Below are 17,143 nucleotides of genomic sequence, written 5' to 3' on the forward strand. Positions count from 1 at the left end.
TAAAAATGATGATTAATACATTACTTTTGCATGGATTGCGGTTCGGTACACTGGCTTATATACACAGTCTCACAAGAGATCCACTTTTACAAATAACTAAATATGGGCAAAAGTAATTAACATGCATAAACGTAAATCATGTGTTTCTCAAATAATTTATAAAATAACACACACACACTATACATATAGGGAAGCGTTTCAAAAAGATATGTGGTGAGATCTTAAATTGATTTGTAAATGTTGATTTAAACGTAAATCATGTGTTTCTCAAATAATTTATAAAATAACACATACACACACTATATATATATATATATGTATAGGGGAGTGTTTTAAAAAGATCTCTTATATATTGTGAGATCTTAAATTGATTTGTAAATTTTGATTTAATGTATATTTATTTGGAGGGAGATAAATTTTACCAGGGTTATCAATGGTGGGAATAGAATCAATAGGTGCTAGCTAGTTAATGCAGTAACTACCAGAACAAGTTCCTATTTCATAATCAATTTTCTGCTGTGGGAATTCTGAAAAAAAGAAAAGAAAAAAAAAAGTTAAAACGTCTTAAATTTTATTTTACTCTTTTCAATCAATCTTATCTTGAGAATCAACGAATAAAGTTTCAGAATGTAAAAGTGACTACTTTAAAAGAATACAATTATCACATAATTAGCGAATTTCTCTTTAAGTTGAGCTCCACCACAAAGTTTTATTGAAAAGGACCTCAAAAATTTTATTTGCATAGTTTCTGCACTAGTCCATCCACTTTGAGAAAGTTAAAGTTGAGTTGGGTCCATCATAAAAGTAAATGGTTAATATGATGCTATCTTTTTGAGTAATGCCCTTATATCACTAAATTTTATATCTATATTTTTCATTCATATTTCCATGAAAAAAATGTTTGTTCATCTTTTCACAATTATGTCTCGATTTAAAGGAAATAACAAGGATTTTTTTTTTTTTTTTTGAGAATACAACGAAATATTCAAACTGTCAAACGTTTTAACAATTACATTCTCAAATTAGATTTCTAACAGCGGAACTCCTACATGACGCCAAAAGCAGAGTCGGATTTTTTTTACTAAATATTGAAAATTAGTAGACATCAAAACAACGTTATTTTAACATCAAGATGACCTTCAAAGGCTTGATACCAACTTATTTTTGTTATTACAACGACGTCGTTTTGTATGTCAAAATCCAGCTCAGCTTCTGACATGCCACACAGGATTTTTATAACTAAAAATCGAACATAAACACATAATCGTTAAAATTTGATAGTTCGGATAATTTTTTTAGATCACAATGTAATTGTAAAAAAGTTAATGATTTATAAATTAAAATTAAAATTAAAATATAACTAAAACAATTGATCCTAAAGTAAATTTCGAATCCCTAAGCTCATATATATCTTAAACCTCGGATCATAAAATGTGTAATTTTGATCCTCGAATAAGAAATGCTAACTGCAAACTAAGAACCACAAAATTACACATGTCTCCCAAAGAGTAACACAGGATAAAATTCATGAAGGTGACAGTTTCAATTACGTTTGCCAAGATCAATTTATCAAAAAGTTGCAAAAAAACAAAACGAAAAAAAAATAATAATATTAAAACCTTAAAGTTTTCACGTCACATGTCCTACCATAGACATAACATCCATTCATGAAATAAAATACGATATTGAAACGCTGGAAGTGAATAAAGAGAGTGGAACTGTGACTGACTTGCACTAAGGCACAACTAACATGCGATGGCTCCCTCAACGCACAAAAATACACAAGTTTTTCTCAACTGACTTGTTCTCTCACCTAACTCTCCAGTAACACAATGCTTTCATTATTAGTCGAAACTGATAATAATAATTTCTCAGAAAATAAGAGCACTCTTTGGCTGAGAAAATAAATTGAAGTTCAAAAACTTATGAAACATTATAAATGACAATATGAACTTAAACAGGAAAGATGAGACCAAATAAAATGCCTCAACTTAGAAAAAGTCACGAAATTCACACACCTAATGCACTCCTCTTCTCAAACTTCTTCGGAAATGATATACTACAGCGAACTAGACCAGACGTTTTGATCCACTGTGGAACCATCATAATCATGAAAGATAATCCAAAAAATTCATAAAATGGAGAAAAATGGAACAATCTCCAAGTTTTGAATAATTTTCAACTTCTTTTCTGTTCAGTTAGATCTCAAAATAAGTCGGTACCACTTCTAAAAAGACTACATTTCATCTCCTAAACTGTTGAACAATAACACCACCTATAAAGCCAATATGTGTGTCTATAGCCAGAATGAGCTTACCTTTATCTTCTGCATAAGAAGAACAAAAGCAAGAAAGTTTTAGCCCAACTTAATGCTTACGTCCAAATATACGATTGAGTCTGCTATGTGAGTAATAGTTTAGAAAACTACTAGCAGTTTAGGCTTACCTTTAAGTAATTTTGGAGTCTTCATGAATCAACCGTTGAAAGAAGTGACTGAATCCCGAAAACAATGAAAAGAGCTCCCCCAGAGAGTGCAACCTGTAACAACCACGAGTTAGATTGTTTATTGGGAGAGGAAATATAGATACAGAAACTTACTATTTTTTCAGATATTTGAGTTGCTAGACTTTTTCCTCCCAGTACTGCGGCTGTAGTACACAAAGCCTGTCCACTGATACAAGGCAAACCAGTTAAACACAATTTTATTAGATGGTACAAAAGTAATTTCCATCAACTCTATTAGGGAATTCAGATATCATATTTGGTCCTAAAAGACATGAAGCTCTAGCATGGACTTACAGGATGCCACCAAGAACAACACCCAAAGGATTCTCATCTGCAGCCAATCCTATTGTGGCGATCTGTAAAAAGATTGAGATTGTTTGTCCAAGGAGAATGAATGAAACTTGAACATGGGATAGTAATTACGCATTCAGCCTTCTCAACAGATTTACCTGACTCTTGTCACCCCATTCTCCAAAGAAAGTAATTGAAAAGGCCTGCAGGAGAAAGGGAATGATGAGCTTTTCAGAAATAATGAGTAGGAATTTCCTGAAAAATTTTGATTAAGAGAGTTTCATAGAACCTTCAGCAAGATGGGCGAAAAGAATTGAGTAAGAAAGGGCCGATATTGCTTTTTCATGTCATCTGCATCCTAGAACACCATTTCACAGGGAAAAGACCATTCAAGTGGGTTATAGTCAATTGTCAAATACCAGGCTCCAAGCAACAATAATATTGAAACTATCATTTGATCAGCAACCAATTTTGATAGATAGTAATGCCAGACAACTATAAAGAGAATGTGAACCCTTAAATATCAAAATTTACTTCTCTCGAACACAACTGAAGAGAGATTCTAAATCATCTAAAAACAAATGTCTATTATATAGTAAAATTGAGCATAAACCCAAGCCCAAGGTAAACTCAGAGGTATGATAACAGATAAAAGCTCACCTTATTATTCCCTTTGGTTGCTCCACTGTTATTTTTTGCATCAGCATTCTAGAAATCATAAAAGTGAAATAAGTGAACGTAGAGTCACTGTAAGTCAAGTTGTAAGACATTCAAAACCCACCAATTCTTTTTCAACTTCAGCGAATTCTTCAGCTTCCCTGTATGAAGAAAGGAAGGAATTGTGAATCTTAATTAATCAGGAATTGAGTGAATTACATTTCTACAAGGAATGAAGCAAGTAAAGAAGGACAACAGTTCATTACCCTTCCTTAAATGCATCCCACAGAGACCATAGGCCAAACCCCAGAAACAACAACGTTGTGATGTGATGAGTCCACTTACGTGGGATCTGTAAAGAATATTAAATTAGAAACAAGTCATATTGTGTTACAAAACCAATCATCATTGCCAAAAATGCAGAGGAAACATTTCTTTTTTTGGTACTACAGCAGTCGATATAGCAAAGTGGCGTGACTGATATATATGTGTATGTATATATAAAAAGGGAAAGAAATAAAAAGATAAGCATCATTCAGATTACATATGGAGTTCAAATATCTAGAAGGAAACAATGCTAGTCTTCCACGAGAGAGAGGAGGCTTGGCTTTATAATGGATTTTCTGATAAGAAAATGATTAAGTATTACTTAATTGTAAAAGGATAAAATAGATTCTGATTTGCTAAATGAAGTGCTGGAGTAGCATTCCTAGGCAGAATGCAACCCTGGCAGTATAAACCAGAGGTAAGTGAGTACCAGAAGGTAATTTTCTGCTTATTATCTATATATATATTGCATATTTCTTAATATAGTATAAATTGGACAAGGAGCATAATCAGTAGCTCAAAGTCTAATGTCAATATTGATTGTATCTCAAATAGAAGCATTATCCATAGTTGAAGCCACTTACCAGATTTGGAGCAGCCCAGCCAACAACAACTGATAAAATAGTCATAACCTAGATATTAAGAAACATTTATTTTAGAGGCCATGGTGTACGAACAAAACTTAAGAGGATTAAGTCACAGAGAAATGCATCTTACAATCAGTGCTCCAAGGCAGCCTGACAATACAAGTCTTCTAGGGTGACGCATTGCCAAGATCTGAGGGAATGCTAACATTAGAGTTCATCATTATTTCCAAAAGTGCAAAGCCAGGCTATCTTAACAAATAATGTAGTATAACTGATTCTACTTGTCTTTTGTTAGACGAATAAAGTGATATAAGGAGACATACATCTTCCACCCCAATCCTACAGTAACAAATCAAACAATGATATTATACTATGAAGATCCAAGAAATACAAATATTTTGCAAGAAAATGTAATGCAAATGCTGCCCAAAATTGAAAACCAGACTTCCAGACCAGCCAAGGAGATTGAGATAAAAGAAAGAGGTCAAGATCCGTAACCTGCAGGTTCAGTCTTCTTGGTTATAGAGAATACCTTTCCTATTGCCTACTCAGTGTACGCAACGCAGCAAGTATAGTTTTAATTACATGGTACTCAACAGAGATCAAGAAGAAGGTACTTATTGCTTTGTAAGAGAGTCTTTATATAATTCCGCTTCCTCATTACTGGAAATGATTACATAGATAGATAAAGTTCATCGTGCACAATAAATCAACTCTATCAGAAAAATGGTGTGGCACGAATGCACACCTTCTCCCACTCTAATATGATTACTACAGTGTCTGCCTGCCATTTGCAGAATCCAAGAAACACTATCTAGGCCACCCCCTCCCAAAGAAAAAATCAACACAAAGGGTAACATTTGAACTTCGGCATCAAAGTAGTTGTTTTCGAAATTAGTCCAAACTGTCTTCAGTAATCAAGTTAACAGGCCAAGTGAAGTAATAAAAATACTTCCTAGTTGCATAAAAAGAGAACATTGAGCACACATACTTCAAAAATAACACACACGCAAACAGAAGTAAGAGGCAGCAATCTAATAACTTATCAATCAAATGCCACATGAGAAACCACTAGAAAATTAATAGGAATCTTTATGATCCAACTTTTACCACAACAAATTGAAAACATAAAGAAGCTGTTATGTAACCGATAACTACTTAAGTCAAGAGAAAACGAAGTAGAACATAGTTCGAACAGCATCGATCCAAGTTTCCAGAACACTCATAACACCAACGGCCACTAAAATCATCAGAGATCAAATATCTCAACCACTGCAATTATCAACCAATATTCTTATTTTAGAAAACTTATTATCTCTTTCTGCTTTTTTTCTTTGTTTGGATGGGGTGGAGAGCGAGTGCTAAAGTCAGAAGCTCAGAGCATTCCGAACAAACTCAACCGCAAAAAGATATCAAACTAACAACACAACAAACAACAGCAATCAAACATACAATATTGATCAACAATAAGAACTGAATCAAAATTGTCCGTGAACACATAAATCAAGCTTACAGCAGCTGCGAAAAAGGTTTTGTCTCCGATTTCCGACAACACCGTCATCGCCAGAGACTTCGTGAACCCCTGTTTGATTCACAAAACAAGCAAATCAACCATCAAAAAAAATACAAAAATCAATGAAAAAGCATATATACTATATGAAATGAAAGAGCACAGTGCGTTACTTGAAGAACAGAGAGATCCATTTCTCGCTATTCCTGCTGAGAAGGCCGCCTTGACAGATTGAAGGAGCGGAGCCTAGATTTTCGGAGAAATCAAGGACACTCTTTTTCTGGTGAAGATGTTATTGAATTTATAGGGGGCTAAAATGTAATTTATTGCAAATACAGGGTAAAGCGAAATAACTAATTTTTCTCGTAATAATAAGCTTATTTATATTTACACATATTAACAACAACATATTAGTATTATTTTACACAGTGTTAACAATATATTTTTCTTCCTTCAAAAAGAAAACAATATATTTTTCTCCTGTCGATATGGAAATCTTGTGTTTTGAATTATATTTTGGTTTTTTCTGCTATTAAATATTGTCATGTTTTATATCTTTCATGCCAAACTTTTAACGCAAATTCTTGTGTGCTCCATAACACTAACACTAACACTATCTTGAAATGACACTATTTTATTTTACAAATGACACTATCATTTTATAGTGTTAGTGTCATTTCGCGACATTTTTATTTATATAACATGATAGTGTCATTTATAAAACAGAATAGTGTTAGTGTTAGTGTAATTTGTAAAACAAAATAGTGTTAGTGTCATTTCAAGATAGTGTTAGTGTTAGTGTCATTTAATGCAATAGTGTTATTTGTAAAACAAAATAACGTTAGTGTCATTTCAAAATAGTGTTAGTGTCATTTAATGCAAGTGTTAGTGTCATGGAGCACACAAGAATGCCTCAACTTTTAATATGAGGAGATAAATATATGGAAGATTATAAGTGTGCATTATTTGAAATCTAAAATGATATATTGTCCACAATTAGAATATTTCAAGTCATTTTTCATAATTAGGTATGTTAATATGTTTGTGTTTTTTAGCCATCCGGCACCAAACAATTCTATATTTTCTGTATTCTTATAAAAGACTTTATAAAGTTTGATATGTGACGACTTAGATATGAATGACTAATGAGACAATGGGAAATTGAAAGTCTAGATTTTGTATAGGGTTGGTAATTGGTAGACTTCTACATGAGTCTAGGGATGTCAATGCAGCCCGAAACTCGTGGACCGACCCGAATAACCCGACAAAATTAGAGGGTTAGGGTTGAAAAATCGTAGCCCGAAAAAACCTTCAGCCCGATTAGCCCGCACCCGACTAACCCGGAACCCGATAGGGCTAGCCCGAAAACCCGATGGGCTGGCCCGGTGGGCTGACGGAATTATGACTTATGCATCCAGTTACAACTTCTGCTATGTTTAGATCTATGGTATTTGCTTAAATATATATATGTAGTCTCATTAAAAAAAAGTGAAATTAATTAGTTATAATATATATGTGTATGTGTGTGCAAACTCATTAAAAAAAGTGAAATTAATTACAGATTTTTTGTAGAAATTGATTATTAGTATCTCATTAGTTAGAAATTTATTATTAGTATCTCATTTTAAAGTGATACCAATTTTTATTTTATTTTTTTCTGTCAATGAGACGTGCATGACAAATCCACTAATTATTCAGTAATAATCCAAATTGATTCTAGTGCATTGATACTTGTTAAATTTTACTATCTCATTTTAATATAATTTTGTTTATGTAATCTTGAATATCTTATATTTTTGCATTTCATGCTTTGCTATATAATTTATACAGAACCGATCACCTACCCACCGTGGGCATGCATAACGTGCCCACCATGATGTGACAATTGTAATTATAGTAAGATAATTTTAATTAGAGTAAGATTTATTAGTTATCTTTCCTAATTAAAATTGCCACATCAATAGTGGGCACGTTATGCTTGCCCACGGTGGGTAGGTGATCGGTTCTGATAATTTATATCTTTAATATCTATGTATATTTTATACATTATACATTAGATCATTAGGAATAATAAAATACAAATGATAATTTTATTTTTACGCCTTTAACCTGATTAGCCCGATGGGCTAGCCCGAAACCCGAAAGTTTAGGGTTAGGGTTGAAGATTTACAACCCGAAAAAATCTCCAACCCGATTAGCCCGCACCCGACTAACCCGGAACCCGATAAGGCTAGCCCGAAAACCCGGTGGGCTGGCCCGATTGACATCCCTACATGAGTCGGGCAAAAAAAAATTAAGATAAATCCTATTATTATACAAAAGCAAATTGCAAAAATGTTATTTTTCCGTCTCATCTAAAACTTGTGTCTATATTCAATTAATTTTTCAGATTTATCCATGCCATCATAAGCTTCTGGTTGTGAATCTTCGTCAAAATCTTTTAAAACACTAACCACAATAAGGATTCTCTCATATGGTCTATATTATTTAAAATAATTATTTGGTATCAATAAATTATTAATATCGTTGTATTTAGCTATGAGTCTCGATCTATGGATTTGAAAGATGTACAGTGATGTTGATCGGTACAAAAAGAACTGGGTTTTTTTCTTTTATCAGTGAAAAACTGAAAACAAGTGGGTGTTGAAAAGTAGATTGGGCAAATCAAGAGGAAATTTAAGTAGAATTAAATAATAGTATAAAAAAGGCAGTGAGATTTGGCACATTCTTAAAATCACACAAATCCTCCAGTCTGACTATATATATAGGTGATACGGACGAGATCGAAGTTGTGGAACAAACCTAAGCGCGAGTTTGGGCGTGGGTCGGAGCAAATTTGGGCACAGGTCATGAGTCTGAGTTGAATAATTCAAATTAATTATTTTTAAAATGAAATAATCGATATAAAGAAAAGTAATGTTTTTAAAACATTATCGTACTTTATATCAATAATTACTTTTTCTTGTTAAACATAAGCTAAACTCATAGAAAGAGTGATTGTAAGCTTAATTCTCATTGATGAAAAGTGAATGAAGAAAGTTACAACAAAGCTTATATCTAAAGCTAGAATAACCGAAAACTATAGATACAAAAACTGTAAATATCTAGTGTTAACAAACTAGCTAATCTTCAACTGAGAACTTAACTAACTCAATTTAACTGCCTCTGCTGATCGGCACTGACATGGAACTGACTGGACTTAACTTACTCTAATACACTCCCAACAAGTCAACCATTTGAGATATCCATAAGATTTAAAGTTTGGCGGAGGGAGCAAAAATGAGATTCCAACAAAGGCTTTATGAATAGATCTGCAATCTGATCTTCGGATGGCACAAAACCAATGTCCATAGTGCTATCTAACACTTTTTCATGCACATCGACTTCAATGTGCTTGGTGCGAGCTTGAAACACCGGATTATTGGCAAGAGCAATCGCACCACTATTATCACTCCAAAGTTTGTGCGGTGCAGTGAGAGACAAACCAAGTTCGGTGCAAAGGGCAGTTAACCAGACCACATCAGTTGTGGCATGAGCAAGACTGCGATACTCAGATTCAGCGCTGCTGCGAGAGACCACCTTTTGCTTCTTGGCCGACCATGTAATGAGATTTTTACCAACAAAGATACAGTACCCTCTGGTGGAATGCCAAGTTATCCACTTAGCTCGCCCAATCCGCCTCAGTATAACTGACAAGCTGAGATGAGGAAGATGGTTTGAAATGAAGCCGAAGAGTAGTTGTGCCTTTGAGATAGCGAAGTAAACGCTTGCAAGCAGACCAGTGATGATCAGTAGGAATAATGAGGAATTGGCTCAATTTATTGACTGTCAAGGCAATATCTGGTCTAGTGAGAGTTAGATACTGTAGAGCTTCCACAGTACTTCTATACAATGTAGGATCATCAAATGATTAGCCTATAGCTTTGGAGAGTTTAGTGGCAGATGTCATTGGTGTGAGCATGGCTTGCAATTTACCATTTTTCTCTTGAGCAAGAGATCATGCACATACTTATGTTGACAAAGTGAATACTGACCTTGAGAGCAAGAAAATAGTTAACACTGCCAAGATATTTGACTGAGAACTTCGTATGTAAAGTTTGCACCACATAATCAACAGCTTTTTGATCATCACCTGTGACTAAAATGTCATCAACATATACCAGAATTATAGTAAGAGAAGAAGAATCCCTTTTGAAAAATAAGGAGAAGTCAGAGGTTGATCTAGTGAAGCCCATAGTGGTAATCTCATTGTGGAGTGTATTATACCAAACCCTAGGAGCCTGCTTGAGACCATATATGGCTTTCTGTAGTTGGCAGATATAATCAGGATGTTCTAAGTCCTCAAACTCTGCTGGTTGAGCTATATAAATTGTATTATTTAAATCCCCATTGAGAAAGACATTATTTACATCAATTTGCCTAATATTGCATCCTTTTGTAGCAACTAGAGAAAAGACCAATGGTGCATGAGATGAAGAAGAGATGGATGAAGATGAAGTGGATGTGGAGATGGAAGGAGCAGGAGAGGGAATTGGTGTGGGAAGAGGGAAAACCTATAGTGGAGCTATACAAATAGATGGGATAGGTGATAACTCTAGTGAAGCAAGAGTAATCATGGAAGTGTATGGAAATTCAAGTTCATTAAACTTAACTGTATCTGCTATGTAAATTCTTTCTGATGCACTGAGACACTTATTGCCTTTGTGGCTACTACTATAACCTAAGAAGACACATTTATCAGACCTATATTAAAGTTTATGAGAATTGTAAGGCCGAAGAAATGGATAACATGTACAGCCAAAAACTTTGAGATGAGAGTATTCAGGTTGTGAATTGTATAAGGTCCGGTAAAAGGAGCTCATGTTGAGATTGGATGCTGGCAACCTATTGATAAGATACACAGTTGTTTCAAAGGCATGCCAAACATCAACAATATGTTGATGTTTTCTCCCTGCTCTCTCATTTTGTGTGTGAATGTAGGGATATGGACGTTGAAACCTTACACCTAAGTTCTTAAAGAATGACTCTAGACCTATATACTCACCTTCCCAGTAAGACTGAGAAGCTTGGATTTCAGTAGAAATTGACATTTTATCATTTGAAAAAACTGTTGAACAACTTGAGAAGGACCCCAAAGATGAACAATTGGTAAATCCAAGTGAATCTATTATAATCATCCACAAAATGAATGTAATACTTATGCCCTTGCTGTGATGAAATGTGAGAAGGACCCCAAAGATCAGAGTGTATCAGTTGAAAAGGTTTTAATGTTTTAACAGATTGAGTGGTATGTGGTTTTTGATGATGTAATTTCCCTAGACTACAAACATCTCAAAAATCTAGAGAACTAACAGTAGCAAATATTTGATTCAGTTTAAGAACATAAGATAAAACTGAGACATTTGGATGACCCAATTTTTGATGCCAAATGTGAATATCAAACTCAGTTTTTGTTGTCAGATTACTAGTAGGAAGAGAGATATGACTATTAGCTAATGTGGGAGTACATGGAGTTTTATTTGAACAAAGAGAAGATGGAAGAGTATTTCTACCAGTAGACACAAGAAAGCAGTCTTCAGATTGAGGAGTGCTTGGAGTGGAGGAAGCTAAACCATATAGGCTAGACAAATTAAGTTGATAGAGCCCCTTGTGAAGCTTGCCCTTGGGGAGAAGTTTGCTGGTTTTCTTTTCCTTCACAAGACAACAATCATCATGAAATTCAAACACAACATTGTTGTCCTTGGTAAATTGAGAGATACTTATTAGATTTTTGGTTATTTGTGGGACAAGTAGAATATTATTTAGAAATATAGAGGTGGATGGAGAGGGAATAGATTGAGAACCAATAGAATGAATGAGAATAGTCTTACCATTTCCAATAGTGAGGGCTTCAAATTCAGAATATGGAGCTGACATGAGAAGGTTATTGAAGTTGTTAGTGATGTGATTAGTAGCTTCACTGTCAATATACCAAACACCTTCTTCATCATCATACTCCACTTTAACAAGTTGCTGCACATTAGTAAAAATGCTTGACGATTAGTGTTATTGGCAGAAGTGTCTGTGCCTGTGAAATTAACATCAAATCTCTTGTAGCATTTGAGTGCCACATGACCAGTACGACTGCAAAGTTGACAAACAATAGGTGATTTTCCAGTAGTCTTAAAGTATGCAGGCCTGCTAGTGAGACCAGTTCCACGACCTCTGTTACTTCGTCTTCCACGTTGAACAAAATGAGCTATAGGATCTGAGAGAGAATAAGTATTTTGCTGAAGCCTAATTTCATGCGATTGAAGTGCATACGCATTTCTTGGAGATTGGGAGCTTCAGATCTATGAGTGAGATTGACAACCACAGACTCATACTTTGCACCAAAACCAGCAAGAATAAAATCATTGAATTCATCATCTTTAACTAGATGACAAATCGCACTGAGATGATCCGCATATCTACGCATGTGAAGGAAGTAATCATCAACCGAGAGATTTCTTTTTTTCTGAGAGTGCAACATCTTTTTGAGTTGTAAAACTCTAGCACATGATTGAGAGTTGAAAAGTTGTTCGAGTGAATTCCAGATTTCAGAAGGGAAAGTACAACAAACTACATGACCAAGCATTGACTCTCCAATCGAGGAGAGAATCCAACTCATGAGGAATTGGTCATTCCTAATCCAAGCAAAGTATTCTAGATTTGGAATTCGAGCAGCGGTGGCGGGGTGTTGAGGTTGATTGAACAAAGATGGTGGTGAGACATTCAGTGAGATGAACTCATAGAATCCATGGGCACGTATAGTTGTGACAATCTAGATGCGCCACAACGCATAGTTGTTCCGATCTAAACGCATAATCATCGGATGCAAATTTGGTAGAGATGATTAAGCGGAAGCAGCGACCATTTGAGATGTGTGGATCGAAGAAAAAAAACTGAGATTAAAAGAGGAGTGTTTGGATCACGAAAATAGAAGATCACAGAAGCACTCGGGAAGGAAAATCTGCAGATCAAGAACAAGTCATTGATCGAAAAACTGCTCCAGATACCATGTTAAACATAAGCTAAACTTATAGAAAGAGTGATTGTAAGCTGAATTCTCATTGATGAAAAGTGAATGAAGAAAGTTACAACAAAACTTATATCTAAAGTTAGAATAACCGAAAGCTATAGATACAAAAACTGTAAATATCTAGTGTTAACAAACTAACTAATCTTCAGCTGAGAGCTTAACTGCCTCTGCTGACTCAGTACTGACGTGGAACTGATTGAACTTAACTTACTCTAATATTTCTTATAACAATAATTACTTTTATGGCCCACCCATAAAAGTAACTCACGACCCGTCCCAATACCGACATGGTCCGTCTTTTCCATACACTTGATCTCACAGCAGACCAATTTTAAAATCAACACGTAAAGTATAGGGATGTTCTGTCGATTTATAATATATATGAAGATAATTTTATTCATAGCCCCCATTTTAATCACTATAACATCTTAATAATAATAATAATAATAATAATAATAATAATAATAATAATAATAATAATAATAATAATAATAATAATAATAAATTATTAATTTACAATATACTCATTGACTGATAGCCTCCAAAATAAAATAAGGCTATAAGCCTAATTATAGAATAATTCATAAAATAATGATAAATTCCGCTAGCATGTATAATGATAAGTTACAGTTTGTTGATGCAAATCCTTCTCCTATTGGCGGCTTGTAGAAAATCATCTTTATATATATTGTTGGGAACTTAATGAAATACCCTAGCCATAGTTTTGATTATACCAAAATCCTTAAGTTTTCTTTGTAATAGACTAGAACCTTTCGAACTCAAGTGTTGGAGTTCATCCTCTAGTTGTTTAGTGTTCTGAAGACTGAAGGCTGAAGACCGGAGGAATGAAGAATGAAGAACGAAGGACTGAAGACTGAAGAACTCGACTGATGTTCGCGATTAAAGGCAGAGTGAAATACTGATATTTGACTAGAACGAGTTTCTCAACTGAAGAATCAGTTATGACTGATTCATCTAATGCTGGCTACGTGGAATCAGTGGACTGATACTAAAGTCAAGTATCAATTGACATTCTTCCTCGGACTGAAACTCCAACGTTAAAAGGAAGTCACGCAATCAAAGTGCAGCCGCATTGAATGCAGAGATACAGAGGATCGTCCTTTCTCTGCAGAACATTCCTTTTTGGTGATTACCTTTTCAGAGGCGCCTTACCTCCTATATCTGAGTAGCCGTTTCTCACCAAACAAGAAACCTCGAAGATTGAAGCCTCAACAAAATTCGAATTACTCTCCAACGGATGAATTCTTGAAGACCATCTTCGCCAACGGATCTATTGTCACGACCGGTCCTAATTAAGGATAATTAAGCCGGGGAAATCGTGACTATTGGAGGGAGATTAGAAGCGGGGTAGAAAGGGGATAATCAAACAAGGAAGGATCGCAATTCATTATTTAACAAAAGGGATATTTATAATATAACAGAAGTTTAGTCATATAGACTCAAATAACTAGTAAGTTCAGATATCTCTGACTTAGCCAAATAAACATAAAACTTCTGAGTACGCAGCGGAATATGATTCTGATTACATGTATGAAGACATGTAACCCTAGAGTTCATTAATACATAATAAGACAAAAGAATCCCGCTCGTCACTTCATCACCATCGGCAGCTGCTCAACCTGCACATTTAGAAATATATGCAGGGCTTGAGTACAAAAGTACTCAGTGGGCACGTATGCCTAAGTATAAAATACATGCTTCAAAACTGTAAATTGTCATGCCATAATAAACAGTACAGCAAGGGAGTTTTTCGCTAAAAGGCCCAAGCTTACTAAATTCATTTGTGATTCTTAAAGTTTGACTGCAGTCTAAGTTCTCTTGTAATCTATCATATCTGGAACTTTGTGCCGGAGAGGTGGCCACCTCTCACGGTCACTTGACCGGCCAACCCGCTAGATGACTCACGGTCACTGGTGTACACTAGCCCTGGCAGGATAGCTATCAACTGCTCAAGACCCGAATTCGATTACATGATAAAAGTCACATCAGATAGATATCATACTGAAATTTAAATATTTTATGGCAAGACAATATTTGAAATAACTTCAATTAATTTAGTCATGAAATAACTTGCTTGAACGTAACATTTAAACTCATTTGATATATATGAAAGTAATGCCCACCTGATAGAAACTTTCTGTGATACAGTAGCTCCTTGACCGATTATTAATCTCGTGCTTGACCTTTATTACGAGAATATAAATAAGATACTGCTCGAGTAAAATCCTCAAATAATGAGAATACATAATTAATGATGCATGATCCTTATGCATGAATTATTATTCTGAGATAATAATCTGGAAGATTCTATTATAAATCCAAGCTATCAGATAAAACTAAGTCTCGTCTCATGAAACCGGATAATTAACTAAAATTAATCTATTCTCTTCAGGATGTTATACTCCACTGATTAAATAAATCCCGCTCCTCGTAGTCGATAGAAAATAATTAAATAAATACCTCAACTTATTCGTCTTATAACCTCAAAAACTCAATCGGGCTTAATAAATGGAAGAAAGTACTGTTGTAAGTTTAATTAATTAAAAGGCTCGACATAAGGCAGCCTAATAATTAATTAAGTAAAAGTGGGCCCGAATATTTATATAAAAGGGCCCAATTTAAATGAAGTAATAGAGGCCCATCTGAATAAAATAAATTAGGCCCAACTGAAGTAAAATAATTGGTTAGTTGGGCTCAAATAAATAAATCAATCAAGGTCCAGCTCATATAATACAACAGCCCAATTAAAATACAATGTAGTACGGCTTTAATGAAATAAACCATAATAGCTTGCTTTAAAGTCTGAAGTTCAAAACAATAATTAATAAACTGGGCGGCTCATTTACTGAATACGAATCGGCTCACCCACTGATAAATAATTGGGCTCCATCAAAAATTGATACTGCTAGGCTTAGCTCAAAGGAGTAACTTCAGCTCAAGCTTTAAAAGAATTAAAGCCCAACTTAAAAAGTCTTCGACCCAAAACAATTAAAATAGGGGTCCAAATAATAATTGAGGTTTGGAATAATAGCCCATCATAAAATATGCATAAGCCCAACTCCTTAAATAAATCAAGCCCAATAGAATTAATGAGAAGGGCCAATTAAATTAAAGACTGGCCCAGTTCGAATTTAAATGAAAGCTCAATCAATTAAATTGGAAGCTCAATTCCTTCAGAATAAAACAAACCCAAGCTCAAATAATTCAGCCCAAATAATATAGAATCAAGCTCCAAAATAATTAAAAACGAAGGCCCAATTGTAGAATAAAATAAATTAGTCCCAACTTAAATTAAAATCAGAGGCCCATACAGTAATTAAAACCGGCCCAATTTATTAATTATAAGGAAAGCCCAAAACAAATTAAACAAGCCCAAGTTTTAAAAAAAACAAGCCCAAAATTCGGCCCACATAAAATGGCCCAACACCCTTTTCTCCCTTATTTCTCCCCCTTCACAGCCGCTTTCCCCAACATCTCTCTCTCTTCCTCTCTGAAAATTTCACGTCACATACACACGCACGTAGGCAGACGGGCGGCGCTGCCTTTTCCTTGAAACACCGGCGACGGGCGCTGCCATCAGCCATCATCTTCTCTCACTCGAGGTCACCGGTCGAAGTGGCGGTAAGAAGCAACCACCACCGCCTCATCTCTCTCAAAGCTCGGCCGCCGCAGTCTCCCTTCCGGCGAATTCACGGCTGGAAGGCTGCCGCCTCCATCTTCCTCGATCTCCCTCATCAGAACACACACAAGTTACTCCACCCTTCTCCAGCCGAAACCCGCCGCCACGGCTCTCTCTCTCTCCGGCGAAGCAACGGAGTTCGCCGCAGACCCGACGCTCGTTTCCTCTCGCTGAACAGATCCGACACCCCATTTCCCAACTCTCTCTCTGCTCACCACCCAGATCCGCCTCTCTCTCTACTCCCTCGAATCTCCTCCGACCGTGGACTCTGTAAATCCGGCGACTGCTAGTCATCGTTCTTCCTCTCAAATCGGCGACGCCGGTGTAGAGCCTGAGCCCGACGCCATTTCTCATCTCTTCTCCCTTCTGGAAGCTCCGGGAACACGCACACACACACCCGAGGCAGAGGTCGAGCCCTGGTCCTCTCAGCGCACTCTCAATCTCGCCGTTGCTGCTGCATTCCTCCCGGCGGCAGGTGAAGGCCCGTCGCCTCCGTCGTCCTCCGA

The 17,143-nt window shown here is 35.7% G+C and overlaps 1 protein-coding gene across 1 annotated transcript; it reads right to left on the reverse strand.

The window, feature by feature from the left end:
• Window positions 1–2,111: 2,111 nt before the first annotated feature.
• On the reverse strand, window positions 2,112–6,227 carry LOC131024654 (GDT1-like protein 5). Its single transcript, XM_057954163.1, has 13 exons — window positions 6,051–6,227; window positions 5,881–5,949; window positions 4,498–4,557; window positions 4,365–4,412; window positions 3,720–3,805; window positions 3,578–3,614; window positions 3,457–3,504; window positions 3,086–3,154; window positions 2,955–2,999; window positions 2,800–2,861; window positions 2,599–2,671; window positions 2,446–2,538; window positions 2,112–2,326 (listed from the first exon to the last, which is right to left on the reverse strand). The coding sequence occupies exons 1-12, from the start codon at window positions 6,069–6,071 to the stop codon at window positions 2,467–2,469; spliced, it is 690 nt and encodes a 229-aa protein (XP_057810146.1). The 5' UTR covers window positions 6,072–6,227; the 3' UTR covers window positions 2,112–2,326; window positions 2,446–2,466.
• Window positions 6,228–17,143: the final 10,916 nt, after the last annotated feature.

Source organism: Salvia miltiorrhiza, chromosome 5 (assembly GCF_028751815.1).
Source record: "Salvia miltiorrhiza cultivar Shanhuang (shh) chromosome 5, IMPLAD_Smil_shh, whole genome shotgun sequence".
In the NCBI taxonomy this organism is placed as follows: Eukaryota; Viridiplantae; Streptophyta; class Magnoliopsida; order Lamiales; family Lamiaceae; genus Salvia; species Salvia miltiorrhiza.

Bases quoted from the DNA above. Each gene is read 5' to 3' on its own strand.
- LOC131024654 (XM_057954163.1), bottom strand. From the start codon at position 6,071: ATGGATCTCTCTGTTCTTCAA. The intron at 4,558-5,880 runs GTAAGCTTGATT...GCATTCCCTCAG, and splicing joins AAACCTTTTTCGCAGCTGCT to ATCTTGGCAATGCGTCACCC. The intron at 3,000-3,085 runs GTTCTATGAAAC...TTTCTCCTGCAG, and splicing joins TTTCGCCCATCTTGCTGAAG to GCCTTTTCAATTACTTTCTT.